General features: G+C 37.7%; 2 protein-coding genes across 10 annotated transcripts in view; one reads left to right on the plus strand and one right to left on the minus strand.

Annotated features, from left to right (window-relative positions):
• FNDC3A (fibronectin type III domain containing 3A) overlaps positions 1–27,321 on the plus strand; it is a 112,075-nt gene extending 84,754 nt beyond the window's left edge. For all 4 annotated transcript variants that reach the window (XM_008633177.2, XM_017733611.1, XM_017733612.1 and 1 more), the window contains 14 exons: positions 2,733–2,907; positions 3,511–3,597; positions 8,641–8,779; positions 10,474–10,542; positions 11,851–11,969; positions 14,042–14,147; positions 14,238–14,413; positions 15,474–15,587; positions 17,206–17,355; positions 17,440–17,723; positions 19,644–19,853; positions 21,233–21,399; positions 21,963–22,090; positions 24,596–27,321. In XM_008633177.2, the coding sequence (XP_008631399.1) occupies positions 2,733–2,907; positions 3,511–3,597; positions 8,641–8,779; positions 10,474–10,542; positions 11,851–11,969; positions 14,042–14,147; positions 14,238–14,413; positions 15,474–15,587; positions 17,206–17,355; positions 17,440–17,723; positions 19,644–19,853; positions 21,233–21,399; positions 21,963–22,090; positions 24,596–24,910 (2,239 nt within the window). In that variant the 3' untranslated portion in view covers positions 24,911–27,321. The remainder of the gene's footprint in view (positions 1–2,732; positions 2,908–3,510; positions 3,598–8,640; positions 8,780–10,473; positions 10,543–11,850; positions 11,970–14,041; positions 14,148–14,237; positions 14,414–15,473; positions 15,588–17,205; positions 17,356–17,439; positions 17,724–19,643; positions 19,854–21,232; positions 21,400–21,962; positions 22,091–24,595) is intronic.
• Positions 1–27,378, minus strand: part of LOC103615159 (RCC1 and BTB domain-containing protein 2) — a 468,828-nt gene that overhangs the window by 264,992 nt on the left and 176,458 nt on the right. The window lies entirely within an intron of this gene.

The raw sequence follows: 27,378 nt of genomic DNA on the forward strand, positions 1-27,378 counted from the left end.
ACCAAACTTTGTTTTGAATTTTTGACTGAATGACATCTAACTTCAGTGGAGAATATAAGTAAGAACTTGGGGAAAAAAAATGTTTTCTCAAGTTATGCTTGCACTACTGGGTACCTTAGTTCTTGAATGTGCTTCTTGGTCATCAGGCAAAGCAGATGCACCTGGCTAACAATCACACCACCAGAGCTCATCTGCTCTAGAGCAGACTCCTGGTGTCCACACTGCCTAGTAGTACTTGGACCCTGAGGTCCTGTGGCGCATAAAAATAGGGTTTCCCTCACAGTCAGCCTAAAATTGCTATTTTGTGTTTGTTTTTTAATTCAAATATTATGAACACTGTGCTGCAGCTCAGTAGAGTGGTGATCTTATAGCACGAAATAGAGGATGTGTGTTGTGTGTCCTTCAACTGGCAGAAGAAGGTGCAGCTGTGGAAGAAGAAACAACAGTGGCTGCTTGTGTTGAAGAGCAGTGTAAAGAGTAGGGAGCCAGACCCAGGGTCATAATTCATGCTGGGCAGAAGGAACTTTATGCAGACTATTAAGTATGTGAAAAATACAGCTGGCTCAGGAGATCTGAGGCATGTGTTGGGAGTCTTTGGAGAGTACTCAGGGAATGCATTGCATAAAGTGCCTGTTCCTTTGTTTTTCCTTAACCACCTGCTTTGTGCTACTGTCAGTGGACACTATAGTGGACTAGAATGACTTTTGGTGTGTTCCAATAGTCTTTATTACATTACTGCCTTCTGGATGATGTTCCTGGAATTAATTATTCTCTTGAGCTGCTCCTGGACTTTGTCTTGATGAGATTTAGTTGGAACTGTTAAAAGTAAAGACAGGGAGGGAGCTGGCAGTTAAGCAGGGTCCAGTGCTTGGGCTCTCTTCCTGTTCCCTTTTTACATCTGAGTATAAATGTACCCTCTAGGAATAGCTACACATATTACAGATTCCTCCAGCGTAAGCTTTGAAGACACTAATCAGTTAAGTACCCTTCTTAAACTAATCACACTGAATAGATTTTTAAATCAATATTTCATAGCCTTGTGAAGATGTGCTTTATTGTCTTCATGGTATTATTTAATTAAGAAGTCTCTTGAAATAGTATTTATTAGTGTAGAGTGCCTGTTTATCCCTTATGAAGAACGTTGAGAACATTAGGCATCCGGAGACAGAATTTTGTCTAAATAATTTTACCAAAAAGAACAGATATTTTATCTCTGAGTTACTCATTTTTAAATTTAATTCTAACCTACATGAAACAGTGGTTAAAGAAAACTGGAAAAATAAAATTTATTTTCAAAAATAGATAGTATTGTACTTCTGAGGGAATTGTTTAATAGTCATTCAAATATGGCTATGGCTGGAACTCTTTTAGTTTATTTCAGTGTATTTTGGAGTGGTTCAATCAAGTTTAGAGATTAAATATTTTTATGTGGGGGTTTTTACCTTATATCTACTTTTAAGGTGACTCCTTTAATAGTTTGTTTTGAATACAGCTAGACATACTACTTGTATCTAGCCTCTGTTCATGCTTTCTCCATGCTACCTATAAAATGCTGATCTTTTTTTAGTAAATATATTGTAGATATCACATAATGTCCATTCCAGTAATTTTCCTGCTTGTGACTTCTGTCAGGAAAAAAATTACTATTCTCACAAATTTAAGAGTTCTCTCTTGTTTTGTACTTTTTCCCATCTTGCTTCACATCTCTGTCCTCACAGACAGTATGTCTGTTTCTGTGCTATCAACACTCTTGATAACATGTTGTCTGTAAGATTTTTTCCTTTAAATGCCAAAAACACCTCAGTGCAGACCAAAATTTATAACATATGCATCACTATAATACAGGTTGAGTAAGAGAGAAAGTGAAATTATCTTTTTATTGAGATTTTTAAGGCAAGTCGGGTTCAAAATTACATCTTTGTCATTAGTTTCATATAGTTAAAAAAACTAGACTAGCTTTAGGCTTGTAAGTGATTCTTCAGATTTGATGTAGAAGCAGCAAAGCCAGCTGAGATCAGGTGGGGCTTTTTAGTCTAGCTGCATGTGTGTCAGACCATCTGTGCAAGCATAGTACCTGTTTACTGACTTTTACATTGTTTCACAGTAGGCCTTTTTATGTAGTTTATTTGTATTTTCACCACAATGTGTATCTAATCTAAATCAGATAAGGATAACAGTTTTGTTAGGAGATTCACTGGAATACACTCTACTTCTTTTTCTGCAATAAGACTTTCATTTTATCAGCTCTTAAAGTAGCTCACCATTGAATTAGACTATTACTCTATTATTTTCTCAATCACTAGAGAAAATGTACTTCAAAGTAAGCTGGGAACACATAAGCGAAGTTTGTTTTGAGGTCTTGCTAAATGTTTTTATGCCTTCATGTGTTCACTTTGAAAAGGAAGGACACTGTGTTATTAGTATATTACTGCATTTAGAGCTTTAGTGTTTTAGAATACTGAGTTAATACGAAAAAGCAAAACATTTTGGTTAGCAAAACATTGTAATTATATCATACAAAGGAGTCTTTCAATTATGAACATGTTAACCTTGTTCAGATGTTTTGTTACTGACAGACTCATGGGCAAGTTAAGTTGTTTGCTTGTAACAGCTTGCAATTTCCCATTGTGCATATGTCCAAGAAACTGTCATAGCCGTGTTTAGTAAGAATTTTGGTTTTTAGATATTAATTATTGTGTCTAGTTAGTTTACATACTGTCTGTTTTAAACAGTGATTTTAGTGAAGAAGTCCTGTATCATACCTCAGGCACTGCCCCAACCACACCAGCAAGTCCTTTGCTGATTAATGCTGGAGTTACTTGGTTATCCCTTCAGTGGACAAAACCCTCAGGAACACCATCAGATGAAGGAATCTCATATATATTAGAGATGGAGGATGAGAACTCAGTAAGTTTAGAATACTTATTCTCAGTATGTTTGATACATTATTGTTTTAAGTGTAGCGATGATTATTTTTGCTAGAATATTCTACAAGGAACTGTCTTTTCTGAAAATAAGCTAATGACTTGTCATTGCTGTGACCAGTCCACCTAGATTTCTTCTTTTAATTGTGTTTAGTGTTGTTAAGCCCCATTCCTGCAAAGACTTTTAAATGGCTTATAACTTTGTGAACTTCTGTGTGAAAGCTAAGCTTTATAAGACCTGGATCAAAGCAATTGCATCATGAAGTGTGGTCCCTCTAGATGTTCAGATTTCAGACTAACATTTGTTTTAAAATCAGTACTGCTCTATCATTGAAAGTGTTAGGTAAAATTTCCAGTGACACTGTATATGTCTTTCTTACTGTTCTTCTCTCCTGATTGGAAAACGGTTAATGAATTCACACCTCTTCATAAAAAATTTTTGTGTTTACACAATGAAGGTGCACTTATTACTTTGTCAGAGAAGCATAACAATTACAGTTTGAAATAGTAATTTATTTGTATGAAATATGTTAGATCCTCTGGTCTGCAAAGATAATGTTTCAAATAATCCTATTTAATTCTGCAGGGATATGGTTTCAAGCCAAAATATGATGGTGACGATCTTACCTACACGGTGAAGAATTTGAGGCGTAGTACAAAATATAAATTTAGGGTAAGATTTTTTTTATATGTTTGGGTACCAGACTAGCTTGAGATTGACTCAGAAGTGGGGAGAGCCTTTTTTTAAGGAAGACTGAATTTGATGCCAGTTTCTTAAAATTTCAATTTCTTAAAACTGTTGGCTGAATACCTGCGTTATTGTTTCTGCAGAAGGATTAAGAACCTCTGCAAGCGCGTAACACAGCTGCAAATATCTTGAAATTCCAAGTCATAAGTACGTGTTCTTAACAGCTGGGGTTTTTTATTTGGCTGGTTTGTTTCATATACGTGGGTGATATTACTTAGTGTAGCTATGGGTTCTTTGATAGTAAACACAATAAAGGTGTTGGGGTAAGGAGCAGCCTTGATAAAAAAAAAATTGTTAGTAAGTCATCCATATTACTATGGTGCTGAGCTCATTCTAATATGTCTTGAGGGCTGAACTTTTAGTTCAGGAAGAACTCTGCCCTACCTATGAGCTTTTGGGTGTGGTTAAAAGCTAAACAGAAGCATACTGGCCATGGGAAGGTGATCAAATAGCCATCAAGGTCTACAAGAACTTTGCCAGGACAGGCAGAGTTAAAGTCAGGAAGGCTAGGATCAGCTAGAACTGAAATTGGCCAAAGATAACAAGAATGACATAAAAGGCCTCTTCAGATATGTGAGAAGTAGAAGCACAGGGAAGACATACAGAGGCCATTCTTAAACAGGGCAAAGAAGCAAGTTACTAAATAATGCCAATAAAGCAGAGGTTCTAAACACCTTCTTTGCCTCTGCCTTTACCAGCATAACTGGACCCCAGATTACAGGATAAGGTAGCTGTGACAAGGCTGGGGTTTGGTCTCTTAGAAGGGCTCAGTTCACTTCTGGATGTTGAGAGGAGTGGCTGACATTGCTGCAGGACCCCTATCTATAGCATTTGAAAAGTGATGCAGGTCAGGGGATATCCCTGATGTCTGGAAGAGGTGAATGTAATACCCCCCATCTACAAGAAGGACCCAGGGAACTATGGGCCTATTAATCTTACTTCAGTTCCTGGAAAAGAAATGGAAAGTCTTCCTAGGAAATGTGACATGCCACACAAAGCAGGCAATTGGGAAAAGCCTACACCAAAAGTAAATTATGCCTGACTAGCCTGATCATGTCCTACATCAAGGTAACTCTTCCAGTTGGCCCAAGGAGATCAGTGGATGTTCTTTACCTGAACTTCAGCAAGCATTCAACAGTTTCTCACAGCCTTCTCCCTGGCCAAATTGGCAAGGCACGAACTGGATAGGTAGTATGCTAACAGGCCCCACTCAGAGGGTGGTGATCAATGGTTTCTAATCAGGCTGGCAGCCTGTCTGAATTAGGAACTCCTGAGGATAGGAGGCCCCATGATGTTCATTTGCACAACTGATCTTGACAATGGGATTAAAAGCACGCTCACCAAGTTTTCTGGTCACACTGCACTGAGTGGCCAGATGAACACATCAGAAGGCAAAATGATCTTACAGAAACACCTGGACAGGCTAGAAGAGTGAGGTAGCAAAAACAGTATGAAGTTTAAGAGAGACAAGTGCAGAGTTCTGCACCTGTCTGGAATAACCAAGGAGCCCACTATAGGCTAGGAGCAGCATTGCTGAAAGGGACCTTCAGGCAAACTGGATCCTGGGCTGATTCTGCAGTGGCATCGCTAGCAGAGATAGAGATCTTCCCTGTATTCAGCTTGTGTCAGGTTACACCTGGAGAACTGTGTCCAGTTCTGATCCACACAATTCACAAAAGACAGGCAGACTGGGAGATGGTCCAAAGGAGGGTAACAAAAATTATTAAAGGGCTGGAAAACCTGCCCTGTAATGAAAGTTTAAAGGAATTACATATTTTCTCCTTGGAGAAGGCTCAGAGGGACAATCATCACAGTTCTCCAGTACTTAAAGCCTGACTACAGAGAGGAGGGAGGTTCTCCCTTCACAAGGAGCCATCTAGAGATGACAAGGGGCAAGAGTTGCAAGTTGCACTGGATGGGGTTTCATCTTGGTGTAGGAAAGAAATATTCCACAGTGAGATCAAGTAATCACTGGAACAACCTCCCCAGAAATGTGGTGGGGTCCCCATCACTGGATGATTTCAAGATATGACTGGAAAGGGTGTTAGATAATCTCGTCTAGGCTCACTTTTCCCTGAAGGGTTGGACCAGATGATCTTTCAGGTCCCTTCCAACCTGGGCTTTTCTATGTTTTAAGTCACTCCTGAATAGTTGCTCAGGTTTTGGAATAAAGCTAAAGAAATGTCCCACAGTATGGATCACAGTATCATTTAGGTTGGAAAAGACCTATAAGATCAAGTCCAACTGTTAACCCAGCACTGAACCATGTCCCTAAGCAACCCATCTGCGCATCTTTGAAATACCTCCAGGCATGGTGACTCAACCACTTCCCCGGGCAACTTTGCCAATGCTTGACTGCTCTTTCTGTGAAGGATTTTTTCCTAATATTCAATTTAAACTTCCCCTGGTGCAACTTGAGGCACAGTCAGAAGTGACCTCATCTGTCTGCAAGTGAAAAATGTTGATAGCTGTTGTCACGCATACACCTAAAATACTATTTCTCAAGGAACAATTGGGAACTGTTGAAGAACAGCTTCTCTTTGCAATATGAAAGGTAATAGTTCAAGGGTTGGTTGATTTGTTTTGAGTTAACACTAAAGCATGTAAGTACTTCTTTTTGGATGTTATTTTGCACTTCTGAATATGATTTTGTTGGGGTTTTTGCATAACTTAGTATTTAAATAATTTAAAATATACAGTATGTTTCTAGCACTATTATGGCTACACATGAACTGAAGAATAGCTAATTGCCTTGAAACTAGCTTCTGCAAGACTTGATCATAGTCTTCCTTTGAAAGTAATATTACAGATTAATCATCGTCATTAACTAGTAAGTGTATAGTTACTTAAACATCCTAAGTTTCTCATTAAAATAAAAAACCCCAATGTTTATACCCTGTTTTTATTAGCAAAACAATAAACAGAAGTCTCTGTTTGCTCATTCATGGGGCGTAAAGGAGAAACAAATGTTATGTTAATCAGGTCTTTAATTTTTATTATACAGGGGAAAGACTTAATTAGTAGTAATATTCTTTAAGGCTTTTGAAAGAAGCTTTATAACCATTCGAAACCTTATTATAATACGTAAATGCTAACTGCCTGTTTAACGTCATTTGTAAGGGCACAAAGACAACCAGATGATTACTAATCTTGTAAACTGGATCGGGAGACTTAATGTCTGAGAGACATGTTAGCTTGCATTTCCTCTTCTCAGTCTGTACTAACTGCTGTCATTTCGATTCTGCTCATTTTTAAAATAGATCTAAAAGCCAAAAAAAAACTCTTTCTTTTTTCCTTTTTTTTTTTTTTTTAACTAGGTAGTTTAGCGTTTTGCTAAACTAAACTAAAAAGTGAAATGTCAAGATTAGCAGGAATTTGTTTTCCTAGACTCACAGAAAAGTCTAGCTTGGAAGGGCTTTTTAGTGACCATCTGGGTCAAATTTGTGTAGAAAGCAGGGCCTTAGCTTAGGCAACTCAACCCTGTCCCAGCCCTGTTGAGCTGAGATTTCAGTATTTCCAACAAGGGCGAGTCAACCACTTCTTTGGGAAGTTTGTTCTAATGGTAATTAATATCTTTTCTTATATCCAGCTAGAATTCCCCTAACACACTGGCTCTTGTCCTGTCATCATAGATCCTTTGGAAGGCATTGTCTTCATCTCTTCTGCAGCTCTCTCTTAGGTATTGGAAGGCTGTGATTAGATCCTTCCCAATGAAACAACTTCTTACTCAGGCAGAATAAAACAAAACTTTTTTTCCTGTGTCAGGTTCTTTAATCCTCTGATCATTGTGCTGGCCCACTTCTGAACTCTTTCCAGTCTCCCAGTGTCCCTTGAACTGGAAGGACCAAAACTGGATACAGTATTCCAAGCATAGTTTTAAAAGTGCTGAGTAAAGTGATGTAATTAAATCCTTTGTTCTGCTGGGTAAATTCTTGCTGATGCAGCCCATGAACCAGTTTGGTTTTGCTACTGCCAAGATGCTTTGCTGATTCATTTGGCTTCCTCCTACTGGAATCCCAATGTCTTCTCAGCAGAGCTGAAAAAAGAAAAGCTGGCTAGAGTTAGACCCCAGACTGCACTGGTGCTGGGATTATTCCATCCGAGGTGCAAGACTGTATCTTTGTCCAAAGCTCATACAGTTCTTGTTCATGCAATATTTCAGCCTATCAAAGTCTGTATGGTGGCTCTTCCCTCCAGCATATATCTATCTTCTCCTAGTTTGGTGCTGTATGCAAATCTGGGAGCATCACTCACTCCTGTCATCCAGATCACTTCTAAAGATATTCAGTAGAATCTGACATTGGATTGGCTGCTGAGGAGATCCATTCATGAGCAGCTGCTAATTTGCCTTCGAACCATTAGCCAACATCCTTTGAGCCTGGCGTTTTGTCAGGTTTTCTTGTGGTCCATCTGTTCTGTCCCTATCTTAACCAGCTTGTGTAAATAGGTGTTGTGGAGGTCAAACTAAAATTAGGGTAGATGATGTCCACAGCTCTCCCCCATTTGTTGAGCAGGTTGTTTCATCATGAAAGGCACTCAGGTTGGTTAAACACTATTTACCCTTGACCTTCACGTGACTTTCATGACAACTTTTGCCATAATTATCCTTGGCATTGAAGAGTTGATATCCCCTTTGCTGTTTTTAATACAACTTTCCCATATAAATGCTTTTTTTGTCTCTGAATGTATTTCTGTAAAAGAGGGTACTATGCTACGATGAGAGGGATTTTTTTAAGGAATTGGTTTTTTTCTGGCAATTTGCATGCATTTCTATTTTCAGTATAGTGATTGTCTTAACTATGGGACTAACGAAAATGTAAAATTAATGGGTATAATAATTTTAGTTCTTGTGGTAATTTATTATGTATTTATCCATCTAAATATACACATAAATTAATTTGTCCTTACCATAAAGTGAATAGCATACTACTATCCAATGCATTGATAGTATTTTTTATATATTTGCAGGTCATTGCCTATAACTCAGAAGGGAAAAGCAGTCCAAGTGAGACAGTGGAATACATTACTTGTCCAGACAAACCTGGAGTACCTTCAAAACCCACAGTGAAAGGAAAAATTCATGCACAGAGTTTTAAAATAATCTGGGGTAAGAATGTTGTCCAGCTCTATTTAGAGTATGTCTTCTGTATTTTATATGTATATATATATATACACACACACACATATATATATGATATTTTTTATACAGAAGGTCGGGTTTTACTTCATTAACACTTCAGTCAACTGAGCCATTATGATCTATTTTTGTGGAAAAATACCGATTCAAAGTACTTAGTGTGCCAGTGTAACTAATTATGTGGGAAGAATAATATGCTAATTGTCATAGGGACTGTTATTGCTACATAGGGACTGTTAGGGACTACAACACTTTAAAAAGTGTGGTTAATTGATGTACTAAGAAGTTCAGTTTCTCTGGGACAAAACGTAGGTGCCATGACATTCTGGGTTCTTATCGAAAGAAAAGATTGAAGTTCAACCTGTATCTTCAAAGTATTTGATTTTGGTAGATAAATTTTTATTCGCTAAGGATCTTGAGAAACTTTTCCTTAAGCTCAGGAATTTTTAGCCTTATGCTGTAAAATAGGAGAAGGTTAAACAGTACTGTGCGATGCAGTTTTTTAGCAGAAAATCAAACAGTTAAAAATTACACTTATTGTCACTCCTTACCTATTTCCATTTAATAGTGTGTTTAATTCTTTAGCATCAATAATAAGAAATTTACTTGTAGAGTATAAAGAGTACTCAGCAGGTCCAGTCTTGCATCTTCCCAGAGTGCTTTGCTACATCAGGACCTGATACTTGATCTTTTATGTATGATGCATAATGTATGAAGTTATTAAAAATGCCTGATTTGTATATCAAAAGCTACCTAAAATACCTACTTATATATAAAACTTTTAATGGTCTTTATTTGGAACAGGGATACTCTTTCTATGTGATAATTAATGTGACAATTTTATTTTTCATTTGGAGTAATTTCCTTCCAACCAAAGAAGTGCTATCTGCCATATAAGTCTCATTTTACTTAGCTTGAGTTTTATGATACGTAACCCTTGCCTAAGAGCCAACATCATTTCATCCAGCACTTCCATAATGTGATGTTCAGGCAGGAGTACCCTTCTGTGCTGGAGTATGATGCTGTCTTTATATTTGTTCAAAATGTTGTTTCACATTATTTTTATTTTGATATTTTCTAAATCATCTTTGAGAAGCAGGATTATATGTCAAAGAAAGGTCTGTAGATTTGTATCTTGTATGTGAATACTGTACCAGGGAGGATAGTGCATTCAATTTCTAGTGATATGTTAGAAGTTAAGAGAGAATTTTTCAGTGTAGAGCTCCTGACTTCTATTCTGTCCCAAAATATTTAGGTTTTTGAAATTCTTTCCTGAAATAATTTTGAAACATCCTTATATACAAATCCGTATGATACTTTTTCCTTTCTGCTGTCCAAATTACAGGACCATTAGAGTCTGTGTCCCTGAGTCCATAATCAAGCAGCCTTCCACAGCACTTGAGACTGAAATGTTTGCTCTGGCATCTCCCAGGGGCGATTCCCTTGTCCATTTTCCTATGTAAAGTGTACAGAAGAGTTGAGAGCTGGCTTTCACATAGCAGGACTTGGAGTGATTTGCTGCTGCCCTGGACTAGGATGCTCTTGGTCTAAATAAGCACCCATCTCCAGCTTTCTGTTGATTTTGCCTTTGGGAAATCCTCCCCAAAAGCTATAAAGCCATTTAACTTCCCTTGCTTAGTTGGAATATTGCTGGTTTTTTATAGATCCACCAAAAGACAATGGGGGAGCAGCAATAAATACCTATGTTGTGGAAATGTCTGAAGGCTTAAGTGGTAAGTATTAGAATTGTACATTGGCATTTAGTTGTGTGGGGTTTTTTTCCTGCCTCTGTGTGCATGTGGGAAGAATAAAATGTGTATTATGACAGGGAAAGTTAGCCAGAGACTGACATCAAAAAGAAAATAGAGGCACATTTATGCTTGTATACAAGAAGTTCTTTTTCTCTGATTTAGAAAAGAAAGATGGCACAAAATTCTGTGACACAAGAGATGCTTTTTGTTTAACTTACTAATTAGGTGTATTCAGGTTTGGAAATGAAATGACACATTTCAGACATTTTAGGGCAAGAAGACAGGGACATGTAGCTTTGGTGTTTGCATGGCAGATGAAAGAAAAACTCCATTTATCACTATTAAAAGAGAACAATGATGCAGCTGGGATAACTTTCTGTTATTTCCTTTTCTGTTCTTTCATACAGAAAGGAAACTGACAGTATTTCTAAATTGGACATAAACCTATCTTGCTAAATTATTTAAAAATCTAGACCTCTTAAGTAGCCTTATTGAGTTCAGAAACACAGTCACATTCAGAATGAAAGTTTAAACTTCTCCAGTGCTGTGTCAGATTAGGACAGAGCACTGTCCCCAGATATGATGGGAGCCCCCTCAGGGCTCTCAGCTGTGGTTCTTTAGATACGTAGTTTGTCGCTTTCCTCTCTCTGTCAGTGTCCACATTAAGTCACTTTTGGAATGGGGCACCCAAGCCTTTCTTGCAAATTAAGTGAGCTGTGCATTACATTTCATACCCATCCCTCTAAACTCTGTAGTGTATTGAGTTGTTGGAGATTTAATTAAAATTCCCCAGGTTCCCTGCTTAATCTCTTAAAAAGAGAGAGAGAATGCTAAAGAGTTTCTGATTTAAGAGTAGCAAATAATGGAATCAGTATTTCAGATGCTGCTGGGCTATTCAGGAATGCAGGAACAAACTTCATCAATTGTAAAGTGTAGTTACAGCCTGAAAAATGATAGTGTAATTTGAAGTTTCTGTGAAAAATTTTACTTTTGTATCTTTCCTGTTTATTTGGTTATGAGTTGAATGTGCTTGCTGACCCAGTAAGTTCTCTTCTAGTTAAGGTAAATACCAAATAAAGAAGCTATTTCACTTCAGCAGATCTACACCTAGGAAACTGCCTTTATGAAATTATAGGATCTTCCAGGAAATTCAAAGCAGTCTCAATTTCTGGTTTTTTTAATAAACATCAGGCACACTTACTTAGTGAAGTTAGGATACCTGCTGTGGCTGGTACTGAAGTGTGGAAATTTGCACTTTGGTTCAGTGCACACTTATTCCTTACCTTTCAGGAAACAAGTGGGATACAATATACAGCGGAGCCGCTAGGGAACATGTGTGTGACCGACTAAATCCGGGCTCTTCCTATCGGTTACGTGTATATTGCGTTGGGGACGGAGGACAAAGCACGGTAATATCAGCTAATATTTTCATTAAATACAATGTCAGAAAATCTGGTCTCGTAGCTATTTAAGCAAATATTATGCAGAAGTGCCTAACAAAATAGCCATCAATAGAAACTCAGGGAAGTTCCAGTGTTGATGCACAGTGGATCAAGTTTCCGTTCATTTGTTAAAGAAATATATCTGAATATTATTTTCTGATATTATATTTTTTTTAACATGATTGTCTTGTTTACAGAAACATACTTTTCCTATGTGATACATTGATACAATGTCATTTATTGAGGCCTAACCCAATGCAGCAGTTTAAGCAGGGTACTTGAACAGGCTCCCCATGGAAGTGGTCACAGCACCAAGCACAACAGAGTTCAGGACGCATTTGGACAACAGTCTCTCACACAGTGTGATTCTTGGGGCTGTCTTGAAGTGAGGAGTTGGACTTTGACGATCCTTGTGGATCCTTTCCAACTCAGAAGATTCTGTGATTCTATGAATTTAGTGTATTTCCTGTAGTCAATGGAGTACCTTGTCTGAGTAGCCAAGTCAACTCAGCAAGCAGGGGAGGAAGAGTCTTCACTCCGGCTTTACAGGGTTATGTTATGCTCTGTAGTGTCTTCCCATGTTGTCTCAAGCACAATTAAAATGTTTACGTTGCCCTACTTTCCAGTATTCCCAAACAATTTGCTGTGCCATACTAAGCTCCTTTATACATGCACATTACATACACACGCGTTCACTGTCAATTCTGTGGTGTAGTTCAGCTGCCAGTGCCAAAATGTCATGCTGTATTTCCTCACGCTTCTCAGCAACGACTGTAACAAAGCCAGCCCTGGCTCTCTGCAGACTTCCAGCAAGGCGTCACTGTCAAGCTGCTCTCACAAAAATCTTAAAGCCTTGCATTCTTGGTGTTTGCCATTTCTACCCTGTCCCACCTTACAACATGAAGTGTTTGTGCTCTTCCTGCACATAGAAGTCTCCTGCAAAGATAACCTTGACTACAGCCACCTTGTTTTAAGAATAAATCTGGACTCCGTCAATGCTGGCTCAGCTGCACTGCTTTCCCAGTCACCAAACCACAAGTCTTTGGAGACTTTTACTCTCCAACCTACTTCCCCACAGCCCCATGATTTTAGAATAAACATTGAGTACCAAAGAGAAAATAACTTCTAGAAAGTCCTGATACTTTCTGAAGGTGTCAGAAATCAACAGAAGAACTGTAAAGAAAGATGCAATTAACTCTACTGCAGCTTCTCATGAACATCTGCGTCCTGAGAAACTTCCTGCTTTTTAAGTAGCAGCATTTGATCAGTGCAACAATATACTCAAACGAAAACTGAAGAGCAGCAGATTGTCCAGTCCACTCTTTCTTGAACATACTTAGAAACCTGTTGTGAAATGAGACTCTGAGATTCATTTCTTCCGTAAACCTAAAGGCTTTCCAACTTCCTATTTTTTCTGTATCACACTGAAGCTAATAACCCCTCATTGTCTCTGCTCACTTCTGTCTGAACAGTCAATGCCGTCTGCTGCTTGTTGTTAGGTTCTTAGGCTATTTTTGCCCCAACTTCAAATCTGAGGTGGAAACTTGTTGCACATTAAGTATTGCTAAGCAATGAAAAAGCTGAAATCTCTTTTTTTTTTAATCTCTTCTGATTGACACTTCTGCCCACTTTTGCTTTCTGAAAGGTTCTCCCACAGAAAGTATACAACCCTTAGAGTAAGGGTTTAGAACTCATTAAACTGCAATTTGATGCGAAAGAGAATGAGTTTACGTTGAATAAGTCATATTTCAAGCATCTGTACTAGGTTTGTACTGATAATTAACCACTGTTTTTAATTCTACTCCTTGCATATATACCAAAATACAAAAGCAAATTTTGCATATTGCATGATTATTTTGGCATGGTTTATATTATGAGAAATACATACCAGATCACTTCAGCATCTTCACATATTTGAAGATGTCATTAAAAAAGGGGAAGGTCTTGTTTCTGGCTCAGGTATTTGCCTTTACTTGTGGCATAACTGATAGTTCTTGTTTTGGCCTGGATAATTTCATTAATCTTTCTTTCTTTTGTAGGTATCTGATTCCCTACTGGTGCAGACACCAGCAGTGGTTCCTGGTCCATGCCAGCCACCAAGGCTACAGGGTAGACCAAGAGCAAGGGAAATTCAGCTGCGTTGGGGTAATTCTATTACAAGTGTTAGAGATTGTAAGGGATACAAATGTGGTATGTGTTAAATTAAATAAGCTTTTCTTTCTTTCTTATTTTTAGGACCACCTCAGGTAGATGGTGGTTCACCCATTGCCTGTTATGGTCTGGAAATGTTTCAGGCAGAAACTGATGAACACAGAGAGGTTTACCAGGGTTCTGATGTTGAGTGCACAGTGGGCAGCCTTCTTCCAGGGAGGATGTACAGCTTCAGACTGAGAGCAGCTAACAAGGCTGGGGTAAGGAGGAAGTCTGAAATGAAATTCATTCCAGAGACTGCAGTCACTATTAAGGATTTTTTATTTCAAAATAAGCATTTAATGGTAATTTTAAAATGAGGATTTCCTAATGTAGAGTCATTTCACTCACACAGCTTATTGTTGTGTGGGAACAGACTGTTAAACATCAGTTTATAATGAAAGGGATTTTTAGATGAAGAGAAAATAGCTAATTATGTATTTTGTCTGAATAGTAGGATTAGGAAATCATTAGGAAATGCTAAGTACTTTATTAAAGCACTGTTACAACTTCAATATTCTCATGTGAAGTAAGGTAGCAAATTGTTTTCTGTATACAGCTTTGTAATTAATTGACCTTTATTTGTACAGCTGTTGGTGTTCAGAACATAATAATTAATGTTTCCTGACTCTCCATTTTTATATTTAGTTTAACTTCTGAGTACATGTTCTATCAGATACAAGACTATCTTCCCTCTGAGTATTAAATGTGTTTAAATCAATCGTTGCTGTATAACAACCTTTATTTAGTTATGTACCCAAACTCCTGATTTGTTCAATAACGTACATTTCATAAAAAACTGTCAGGATGAGTTGACACTGTTTGTGGAGAGGTCTGCAGCTTAAGGCTTTAAAGCACTATCCTAAATTTTATCTTCTGTCCACCCTGCAAAGAATGGTTCATAGCTCAGCAGTTTATGAATCCTTTGTTTCTTTTAAATAGGTATAAATAGGCAGTACAAATTGGTTTATGTTTCAGTGCAGCCATCATGTAACTTCAAAATAAGGCTTTGGGTCGTACTTCCCTGGTTTTCCCAAGAGTTTGAACTGTCAAATTTATTCACGTTGCATTTGCTGGAGTGAAGAAAAATTTACAGCTCTTCTGGAGAATAGTCAGATACTGGAAATAAATCCTGAATCCACAGTCCACAGAAATTTATTTTATAAAGAAGTAATACAAAGTTTCAGGTTGCTGTTACGTGTCCCTACTATGGTAAACTGTTACTTAAAAAGTAGTAATTTTATTTTTACAATTCAGTTGTATCAACTCCCTTTTTAATAGTTTGGACCTTACTCGGAAAAATGTGAAATCACTACAGCCCCTGGACCCCCAGATCAGTGCAAGCCCCCTCAAGTGGCGTGCAGATCTGCTGCGTGTGCTCAGGTGTCATGGGAGGTAAGAATGCCGTGGTAACACCTGTCTTAATAGGATGGTCTTATGCATTTTTGAGCTCAGCTTGAAAAGCCTAATACTGTATTTTTATCACTTTATTTGTAAGCATACTTACCCGATTATCCAATAGGTGAAACCTTAGTCGTTCATCATGCCATTATAAGGCAGCTGTAAGTTGACAGGCTGCAGGTACTGGATCTTACTGTGTTCTTTTGTTTAAAAGTTTTGACACAGCTGCTGCTCTGCATTTCTGAGTGATGCAGTCTCATCTTAAAATTTTTCTTTAACGTAGTTATAGTTCCTCAGAGACGATGTATCCACATAATACAATAGATTATTGTGTGTTTCTTGGTTTTATAATCTGATTTAATTTTATATAATTACATCAGTAATAATGTAGCAAAAGCCTCACAGACTTCCTATAAACCCATAGTATTTAGACATCTGATTAAAAAAATGCAGTAGATAAAAATTAAACTTGTAAAAAGAAAGATTCTCTCTGGGAATACTGTTTAAACACTGCTTTTTAGTGGCTTAGAGATGGGGTGAAGTATCTGAGTTACAGAACTATACAGAAAAAAAGTTAAACTGTTTTACCTGGAAAATAGTGTTCATACTTCCTACTGGAGGAATGTCAGAGGAGCACTTCTTAAATATCTATAAGGAAAAGCCTTTTTAAAAAAATCTCTTAAAACATTCAAGTAGAGTTAATTTGAGTGATGTTAGATGTCTGTTTTACAGAGTCACACAGTAATTAAGGCACAAGTAGACCTCTAGATGTCATTTAGTTCAGCCTTCTATTCAAATAGGTTAGGTTTCTCAGGGCCTTTCCCAGTGAAATTTTATTTATCTCCAAGAATGAAGATGTTGCAGCCTAGTAAAACTCTCTGGGTAAACTCTCATTCTGTAGGATTTTTATTGTTTATGTATAGTCAAAATACCCTTTAATGCAAGTCATCACTCTTGTCTTGGCCTGTGCCATCTTCAAGAAGAATTTTGTCATAATCTTTGTACTCTGCCAGTAAGTAATTTAATTTAAGGCAGCAGTAAGATCTCCCCTTAGCTGTATCACCTTGCTATCAAGTAAGCTATACCTTCTTGTTGTGCGTTGCACTCCTGCCTCATGACCCTTCGCTGGACTTACTCCATTATGTCAATGTCCATCTCCTTTTGGGGAACCCAGGACAGGACATGGTACTGGAGATGCAGCCTCACCAGTGCTGAGTAGAGGGGAATCATTATTCCTTTTACCCTTCTTGCTGCTCGTTTGCTAATACAACCAATATATAGTTCACCTTCATCAGACACATACTCCTGATTCTTATTCAGCTTTTTCACCAGGACACACAGGGGGTTTTTTGGTAAGGTTGCTCCTCAGTCTGTACTTTTTTGTCCCAGTCCAGGACTTTGTGTTTGCCATTGTCTTAATTGAACTTCCTGAAGTTTGTATCAGATTCTGCTTGTTATTTGTATTGTACTAAATTAAAAATCAGCAAAGAAATGGGAGGGTAAGACTCCTCTGGAACAAAAAAAAAATATAGATGTGGTGAGTGTGGTTGATTTTTTTTTTTTTTCTTAAGTCAGTGAATTTAACTTTTAATTTATGATATCCATTTTAAAGGTACCAGTAAGTAATGGAGCTGATGTCACGGAGTATCGACTGGAGTGGGGCGGTGTGGAAGGATGCATGCAGATCTCCTATTGTGGGCCTGGGCTCAGCTGTGAAGTGAAAGGGCTTTTGCCTGCCACTATATACTATTGCAGGGTTCAGGTAAAGATGTAAAACTATTGTTATTGCAATCTGGAAACAGGAATTGACGCTGCCATAAAAACATGGTCTACTTTGGATTTGCAGGCAGTGAATGTTGCAGGTGCAGGCCCTTTCAGTGAAGTAGTGGCATGTATGACTCCAGCCTCTGTACCTGCAGTTGTGACGTGTCTTCGTGGACTAACTGAAGATGAAGTTGAAAGTCCACACTATTCTCCTTCCACATGCCTTGCTATAAGCTGGGAAGAACCTTGTGACCATGGATCTGAAATCCTTGGCTACAGCATAGACTTTGGAGATAAGCAGCCAATAACTGTTGGGAAGGATCTGACCTATTTTATAGACGGCTTACAGCCAGATACTACCTACAGGTATGTGTTGCACAGCTACTTGACAGCCTACTGTTTCCTCCACAAGAGCAGATGCTTTGTTTCCTTGTATTTTTTAATGTCTACATTATTATTCTCAGAGACACATTAGTGCACAGCCATGGAGTAAAAAGAAGCTTCGTAATGATGATCATCATAAATAGATGAGCCATGCTATTTTTATTTTCTTTCAAGTATAATTTATGTTAGTTTATTGTAGTATTGTTGTATCTGTCTGGTTAATGTGTCAATTTAACGGAATTCACATTACATATTCAGATTCATACTTGGGTTTGGACTGGTTGCTTCACTGTTTGAAAAAGTAAAATCCATTCAAGGAAAGACTATGTCCAGCAATCTAATGACAGCTCATTGCAACTTGCAAGGCCTTATCTGCAGAAAAAGTGGAAGTCAGCATAAAGAGTATCAACTTAAAAAATCAGTCAACTATGCATCTCTTTTGAAGAATTTTAGTTGCTGAAATCATCCTTTATGTTTGGTCTAAGTGTTACTGAAAAATACAAACATAAAAATCAGTACTTTTGCCTGAAGGCATTCTACGTCCGATATAAAAACATGTCCTCAGTGTTAAAGGAGAATGGCAGTTCCACTGAAGTCAGACTTATAGCCCACTCTGATTTCAGTATGATTAGGATATCATCTGGCTACGCAGTTTTCTGAATCCTTAATTACTGTTTTATGGCTTTATGTCAGAATACAGTGTTTCTGTGTGACTTACAATTATTTAACAATAATGGTGGCAATCTGAAGATCTGTTGCTCTCTGTGTCAATAGACTGAGAAAAAGAGAAGCTTCTATTGCAGAGATAGGTCTATACTTCTACCCACATAAGTTTTTTTATAGAATACACTGTCAACTCCTTGTGCAAATAAAAAATTGCATATATAAACCTTAGTTCTGGGCTGTAATAAATTAGCATAATGTTAAATATTACTGTAGTGAAGGAGAAATATTTATTCTTTAGCCTGCATACACATTTGCATTTCCACATTTTGCAGTTGTGTGGTTGACTGTTTCATAATTTGATTACTGTGATTACTTCTTTCCAGTTACCTAGATACTATTTTGGACAAGCAAATGTTAAGTCTGCAAAACGAAATTAGACACACTTTGCTCCCTGTGGCTACCTGTGAGATATGTAAAGAGCCTCTGTTTTCTGCTTTTTCTTTTTCAGAAATAATTTCTGGGCTAAGTCTTTTAATTCTTACTTACAAATCTGGTGCCAGCATTGTCTTCCTTGGTGTATCAAAGAAGAAAAACAAAACCCTACCTTCTCCCTGAGTATCAAGTTCTATAGCTTCCTCAGCTTTTTGTCATTTGGCAGCTTCTGGTTTCCCCCTCTCATTTTGCAGGCAGACCCAAGAGGGCCTGTGTTTGCAGGCACCCAGAGATGTGTTACTGGTGGAAACAGCAAGAGAGGTGGCTGGGCACTATCGCTTTATTTCCACATGAATAGGATCTGTTCAAAAAAGTCTGTAGAAATGTCTGTTAGTCATCCTTGAATTCACCTGATAAAACAGTCTCAGATACAGTTTCCCTTCTTTGGGGTGGGTTTTTTTACCTTCCTCATCACTCAAATGTGGCTATCAAAAATTTCGGTACAAGGCCTGCACAGTCAGAAAGATGGACCACTCTTGAAGTTACTCACAAAGCTTTTGCATCTTTTCACTAATGTGAATTTATTTTGAATATTTTTATTTTTAATCAAGCCAGCTCTTTAAAATGTGGTAAGGAAAGCAACGCATCTGCATATTCTTGACAGTCTATCAAAGCATAATATTGATAAAAGTCTTCATTGTAGATAGTACCATTATTCTCTCTTTAATGAGAATAGTGAATATGACCAGTTATTTTTAGGACCTAATTTCAAATTAATTTATTCTTTCTTTTTCCAAATGCTAGAGTACGAATTCAAGCCCTAAACAGTCTCGGAGCAGGTCCTTTCAGCCACACCATAAAACTGAAAACAAAGCCTCTCCCCCCGGATCCACCTCGCCTGGAATGTGCTGCATACAGTTCTCAGACTCTCAAGCTGAAGTGGGGAGAGGGAACTGCAAAAGCATTGACTGACTCCATCCAGTACCACCTTCAAATGGAGGATAAGAATGGAAGGTTGGTTTTAGCATCACTTTAATCTGCCCAGTGTCGCTGAGCTCTGATGCTTGGGAGATGGCAGCAAAGGGCAAAATTCCATACGCTTTGCTGAATTTACAACAAATGTAGGAGGTTGCCTCATCTGGCAAGGCAAGAAGGGCTCTAGTGTTCTGTGCTGAGAAGTACAAGATTAAAAATTTCATTGTTTTTTACTTACAGTTCAACATGAAGAATTTAATGCAGTGTTTCATACTAGCACACTTTTCTCTCTCACTTTTGATTAAATATTTTCTAAGTAACAAGTCCAGTCAGTGTAGTGAATTTTTATACTTAATATTGGAAGGGATGGATGCTTTACTCACTGTTGCCTTACATGCAATTATTTTAGTGGAAAATAATACAAATTATTATTTTAAGGGATCCCTTGTCTCATGTTAAATCAGAATGTCAGCTGAGATGGTACAGCAAGAACCCTTGCCTAAATATTAAAATGAGCCATACTACTACAGAATGTTCTATGTCTGATGAGTAGCTTTAGCCTGGCAAAAAGATAAGAGATCTATTATGTGAAATTGCTGTGTTGTAAGGAGGAAAATAAATTAGACTCTTTAACTGGAAAGAAATTCATTGCCATTACCAAAAACTAGGTCATGTGCAGGTACCATCTCTTTTAATTTTAAAGGAAAAGAAAAAGCCAAAGTAGATGACAACCCCTGCCAGAAGAGAGAAATTTGTGCTGTGTCCTGAGGCCACCAAAACTGACAATCAAACAAGAGCTGCCATGATCAGTTTGTGCAAGAATTGCAGCATGAAGGAGAGTGGCCAGTATACAAAACTCTCAGAAAGAGATTTGGTGCGCACTACAAGAGTTACTCTGCCTTCCTGCATAAGCTTATTTCTAACAATGGTGTACAAAAGCAATTGGATCCATGACACTTTTTTTAAGTGTAGTAAAGGGAGAGTTGTAAAGGGGCAAAAAGCTAAAATCTAGTTACCTAATTTTGAAAAGCTAAAGATGATGGAGGAGTACATGGCCAAGGAAAAAAAATGCAGCTCACTGAGAGACACAACTGCTGTCCTTTCCCATTGTTTCAAATGCAATATAGTTTCTTAAGATGCTTAGGAGCATTTTTGGTAAGAGTTAATCTGTAGTGTTCTTTGTGCAAGAGATTTTTATTTCAAAGACATGAGAAATAAAAATTTGGCATAAAATAGGAATAGAAATAAAAATGAGCTTATTGTTTTATAGTAGCCAGAACACTGTTTAGCTCTGAAATAAGTGTTTCTGGGCTTTTCATTAGATTCTGGGAAATTATGGAACAGATTTCAAGACTATAGTGTAGCTGCTTCAGAAGTCTTTTTCTGTGTTCAAAATCAACTACTCATTCCATTTTCAGGTTTATATCCTTATACAGAGGACCGTGTCATACCTACAAAGTTCAGAGACTCAGTGAGTCAACATCATACAAATTTTGTATTCAGGCATGTAATGAAGCTGGTGAAGGTCCCCTTTCTCAAGAATACATTTTCACTACTCCCAAATCTGTTCCAGCTGCATTGAAAGGTAAGGGTGCTTCTTTTTTCATTTGGGGGGTCGGAGGGTAGCAGGTTGGGTTTGGTATTATGTTGTATTTGGGATATTGAGAATACTAAGCCCTTTTTAAGTGCAGGTAGGGATAGTGGGAAAATGGTCCTTTCATGTAATTGCCTAAAATATTCACTCCAAAAATGAAAGACTTGGGTTTATGCATTCTTTGACGTAAGAAGTTTGTACTTAGAATTCCTGCTTGCCAGGACAGGGGCAAGTTAAGGTGAAAATGATTCCTAGGATGTTTAGAATAATTTTAAGCATTGCAGTTCGGCGTTTTTTTGGTATATGATGCTCTCTTACAGTCACCAAATTTTACTTGCTTTTTCTTGGGTACCTAAACTAGCAAGAGAGGCCTATATGAATTGTCAGTTGTTGCTCCAGAAAACACTGCAGGAAGAACAAAATTGAATCTGAATATTTTATTTCTCTGAGACAAAAGAGGAGGCAGAATGTAGAATTTTACAGGTCATTAGAATATGACAGTATGTGATGGGGAAAGCAGAGCTAGCTGTCACTTTTATGCTTCCTTCCTTCAGCACCAAGGATAGAGAGAATAAACGATCACACTTGCGAAATCACATGGGAGGTTCTGCAGCCCATGAAGGGTGATCCCGTTATCTACTGTCTTCAGGTCATGGTTGGAAAAGACTCAGAATTCAAACAGGTATGATATGTTGAAGTTATTGTAGTTTTCTTCAATTATTATTTGTGATAGCTAGTAAAATTGGTTGAGATTAGTTTAGATTTAGTAAAGCTTATTGTGTTCCAGTATGTTTTCGTCACCATGTTAACTTTTTATTACTAAATAATATAAAGTAGTGTCGCCTAAACTCATCCTCACATAGAAAGGAGATGCTGTACTAAATTTTACTGCCTCTCTGGGTTACACTGATACTCACTAAATACAGCTTGACACCTCAAGTGGTGAGGAAATCATCGACTAATGGAACAACTGACAAAAAGAAACCTTTTACCTATGGTACAGAATTGAGACTGGGGAGAAAAGGGGCAAAGGATTCTCTTTGAGAACCTAAGATCAAAGAAGCAGTTCAAAATGCCAAGGTACAAATTATCCTGCTTTAGTGCTAATTTTGCTTCCCTATAAACTGCCTGATATTTGACATGAAATTAGACTTGAAAACTGTTTCATACTATTAAGCCAATGAACTTTCCTTCCAGAACAGAGACAGTTAATTCTAGTATATTATAATTTTATTATAGTTCAATATTAAATTTTTTTCCTATGCTTTGGTAGATTATAGGCCTTCATAGTTTCGTAACTTTCAGTGTAGCACTGTGTTTGTTATGCCCATGTGTTAAATTTTTCAGTAAAAGATGAACCATAATCCGAGGTGTTTGTTGTCTTGCCATGTGAATATTCTTTTTTGTAACTTCAACGTTGTAAATGCAACATTAGGTATGTAAGGCGTGGTCTGTGTTGCTTTTAGACATGGAGTCAAATCACACTTTGATGATCAGTGTGTACTGCCAAATGAGCTGGGCAAGAAAATAAAGTTTGCTCTTTGAGTACGGCAATAACAAAGTAGACTGAGGTGTGTGATTGCTTTTGCCTCTGCAGAACAGTCTAGCATAGTAAATCAGAATAAAATTAAAAGACTAATTTGCAAAAATTAAAATTGGAACAATCAAGAAGTAAACACTATGAAAACAGCCTTTAAGACACTTAGACATGATGGTGGCAATTTTATTTGACGTGAACAAAAAATAAACTGCCTGGAAGTCTGCACTAAGCTGTTTCTGCTATTTCACTGCCAAAACTTCACTCTCCTCTCCTCCTTCTTCCTGATCCATCATCCAAATTGCTCATGTCATTGCTCCCTCCATGCTACAAACAAAAGAAGTTAATAATGTGTTGTTTGAGCTGTATACATCAGTCAAAGATCTTAAAGGGGTTAGGAAGCAACCATATAAATACCCCAGGAAACACATTTGAGGCGAAGGCAACTTCTGGCAAGGCACTGGGAGCAAGCAGCTGAGGATGGTAACCCCTGCCAGCTAGTGTAGCTGGAGCTGCAGTAGGATGTGTGTCAGTGGCCTGTTTGCTCACTCCCAAATGCAAGATCCAAATTAGCAGAATTTTGAGGAAGCTGCACTTCTGATGACCTGCCCTGCCTCAGAAAGAAAAGTCTCTAGGTTATAGATTCCAGTAAAGCTCAGCTGTCTGTCAGAGAACTCTGAGTCTATGACTAGCCTCAGGCACAGCAAGAGGTCTTCAAACAGCAGAATCAGAAGGGATTTCCTGTTTCTTTACATTTCTGGTTTGCATTTTCAGAATACTGTCTAACAATATGGTAACTGTAGTGAAAGCTCCTGATGATGTGATATTTCTGTATCATGCTACCAGTTAAATAAAGCAAATCCAGATATTTGGAGGTGAGAAGGTGAAGGGTTTTGAAGAGAGAAATCAAATTGCACTGTGCTACCCACCTAATACCTCAGTACCTATTGATGTACCTGTAAGTGCACCCTTGTGAGGTTTTGTTGGCTTTCACAGAACCTTCACGTAGCTGCAAATTTTACTAATTTGGGAAACCAGAATTTAGAGTTCACTGAATTAGGCACTCCATGCTGAAATGTTGTGAACTCATGTTAACCAGCCAACTGAGAGACCTTTGGAGAACACCCTCATAAGTCATCGCTGTCTTGGGAATATGATAAAATTAAGAATCACAAAGAGGACTTTTTGTGGCTTCCCTGATACAGTGTTTATTGAGATAAATCATATTATTTTAAATACAGATAACTACAACAAAATACATTGGATTGGATTAGACTTAATGAATTAGTTTGATACAGAGTCAACTGCCTAAAATCCCACGATAGGAAATTTTATATTGCATCCAATTCTAAGTGGTCACTAAAACACCTGAACGCTGGGGCTTGTGACAGAGTTTATTTGGTGTGTACTCATCATTCCACACAAGCAAGCATAGTTTTTGTGTTTCACCAAAAGGACTGGAGACTTTATCTGGTATTTAAATTGCGTGTTTGAGCTTTTTGTCCATTTTTCTTTGCATGGGTGAGAACACTGGTGAGTTGCCGTCCTTTTTACAGTTACCTTCACCGTAAACACAACCATACTGAGATATGTGTGTATATATAGGACTCTTTTACTTGATGTATCCCTTTTTTTCCCCCTTATTGCCAGATTTACAAGGGCCCAGACTGGTCATTCCGATACACAGGCCTCCAGCTGAACTGTGAATACCGATTCCGCGCATGTGCCATTCGCCAGTGCCAAGAGGCCACGGGTCACCAGGACCTGGTGGGCCCCTACAGCACCCCAGTGCTATTCATCTCTCAGAGGACTGAACCACCGGCAAGCACCAACAAGGACACTGTGCAAACCACAAGGACACAATGGTCACAGAGTGACCAAGTGTGTGCTGCTGTCATCCTTGCACTTTTTGCTATCTTTTCCATTCTGATTGCTGTTATCATTCAGTACTTTGTCATAAAGTGAAGAAAAGAGATCTATTTTATAATGCTGCCCATTACATTTTACTTTCTCATAATCTAAAAGTAATTCTGTTCTCTTGCTTTTACAAAACCAGGCATTTAGCACCGGCATTGGGACTGATGCAAACTTTCTCAGCCACTTTAAAATGCTTACTCGTAGGTATAGGCTGATTCATGTTACTAAAATGCAAGCCACAGAAATATAATCTTTTCTTTATATGCCTTCTTGCAGTACAAACTCGATATGGGGCAGGCACGCAGTGTTTAACAAAAAGGGTTTGACCTGTAAACACAAGTGTAAAGATGATTTCCTAGCCCACACTTTTAAGGGTTGCTAATATAACAGGGAAGAATGTGTAGATTGCATTTAAAACTTACACTAACAAACTTGTGCTGTACACAATATTAATCTGATGCTGTGAAAGCAATTTAGCGCTGTATTTCTACCTCCTCATTTGTCTTAATTATTTGGGAAGCAGGATTTATGCTGAAAAACAGAAGGGGCTTTTCTCAGGCAGCAAATAATAAACGGGATGGAAGAGTATGCATGAAGGAAGCTTAATATCTGATAAATGTGGAGTTCTTCACTGCAAGTAGATGTTTTCGAAAGACTACAAGGAGATGGCACAAGTGGTTTATCTTACCCCCAGGATTTGATGTTTACTTACAAAAATGCCTCTTTTACTTCTTCTGAATATAGAAGGGAGAGTGTGAAAGAACTTCTTAGATTTATTATTTAAATTGAAAAACACATTTCCAAAGTTGACCTTTGATTGGATGCAGTTTATACAGATGTCTGTGCCCTCTGATTTTGGCTAGTCAATAGAATTTTGAGATAAAATTCATTATTGAATTTTTGCTGTTTCCCCAACATTCACTTGCCATATCCACCAGAAATAAGCACTGCCTTTGTTTGTTTGTTTTGTTTCTATCTTTCTTTCCTTTTTTTTCCTTCCTTTCTTTCTTTCCTTCTTTCTTTCTTTGGGGCACCAAATCAGAAGACGAAGTGTAGTAATTTGCACCAGAAAACTTAAAGCTGCTTTTTTCTTGAGATCCTAATGTTTAATGTAATGTCTCTTTGGATACTGTACCAAATTGTTGATTGCATGTAGTTAATGTTGCATTAGAGCACTTTGCAATTGCATAACTCATCAATGTTTTGTGAGCTTGCATTTGTGAGTTCTTGAATGACCAGACTGAATTTTAACAAGTATCCCATTGAACATCTTGCTAGATGTCAATGATTGCCAGTGACACAAAGCTTGTAGTGAAACTATCTTTAAAAAAAAACCACCTTGTCTCATCACACTTACGTTATTTGTTATACACTTTGTAATTAGCTACTTTTAATTTATTTGAGTTACAAGATAGTGAATCATTAATGACTTCTAGTTGTGTTCAGTTTAGCATTTTTAATAGTATTAAACACTTCTGTCAGTCTTAATAATAATAAAAAAAGGAACCTCTGTCTTGTGCTTTGAAGATCTCTGAAGAATTTCTCTATGTTAGAACGGGCATGTATTGTAATTGTTTATACGTCCAATGATCTGTGCTGTAGAATAATGTTGCTGAGTTTCGTTTTTTTAAAAGAAAAAAAAAAGAAATGGCGAAGAACTTGGCCTCCACGTGGTGAGAACGATCTGTCTTTAAAATGTACTGTATGTTTACATTTTATTTCGAATTTGTCGTTTGTACATATAGGCTGATACCTTCCCACAGGATACCGCGATAACTGATGTTTTCTAGAACCTTCTTAAAAGTGCCATGTTTGGCAGTGCAGATGAGGTTGCGTGTCACAGCCCAGAGATTTCTTACGGTTGAATGTCTAAAACGGTAAGATTTGTTACTGCAGGTAACCTGCAGTGACTTAGGTTTTTCATAGTAAAATTCAAATGAGCTCCTATTTTTGATAGTCATTTAATAGTGTATTTGCCATTTGAGCCTCAGTGCATATTACTGCATTGAAGACAGTTTTTAATGTAATATTAATTTTACCTCATATACTGTACATTCCAAAAATAAATAAATAAAAGAAAAAGAGAAACTCTAAAGTTTTTAAAACGCTATAGATACACTACCAAACATATCACTTTACGGTTGTACAACGTCGGGCTCCATGAAGACGAACCTGTATAGTCTGATAGAAAATACATAAAACGATGTAGCAAAGTACCTTTAAGAGTCTGTGGACAATAAAAGTACCTTCTTTTTTCCAAAAATAAATAAATAAAAGAAAAAGAGAAACTCTAAAGTTTTTAAAACGCTATAGATACACTACCAAACATATCACTTTACGGTTGTACAACGTCGGGCTCCATGAAGACGAACCTGTATAGTCTGATAGAAAATACATAAAACGATGTAGCAAAGTACCTTTAAGAGTCTGTGGACAATAAAAGTACCTTCTTTTTCGCTGCTGGTGGTCAGTCCTGTGTGCGCACCGCCGCCGCCCCTCTCCCCTCCCTCCTTCCC

This window comes from Corvus brachyrhynchos, unplaced genomic scaffold (assembly GCF_000691975.1).
Source record: "Corvus brachyrhynchos isolate BGI_N302 unplaced genomic scaffold, ASM69197v1 scaffold202, whole genome shotgun sequence".
Lineage (NCBI taxonomy): Eukaryota > Metazoa > Chordata > Aves > Passeriformes > Corvidae > Corvus > Corvus brachyrhynchos.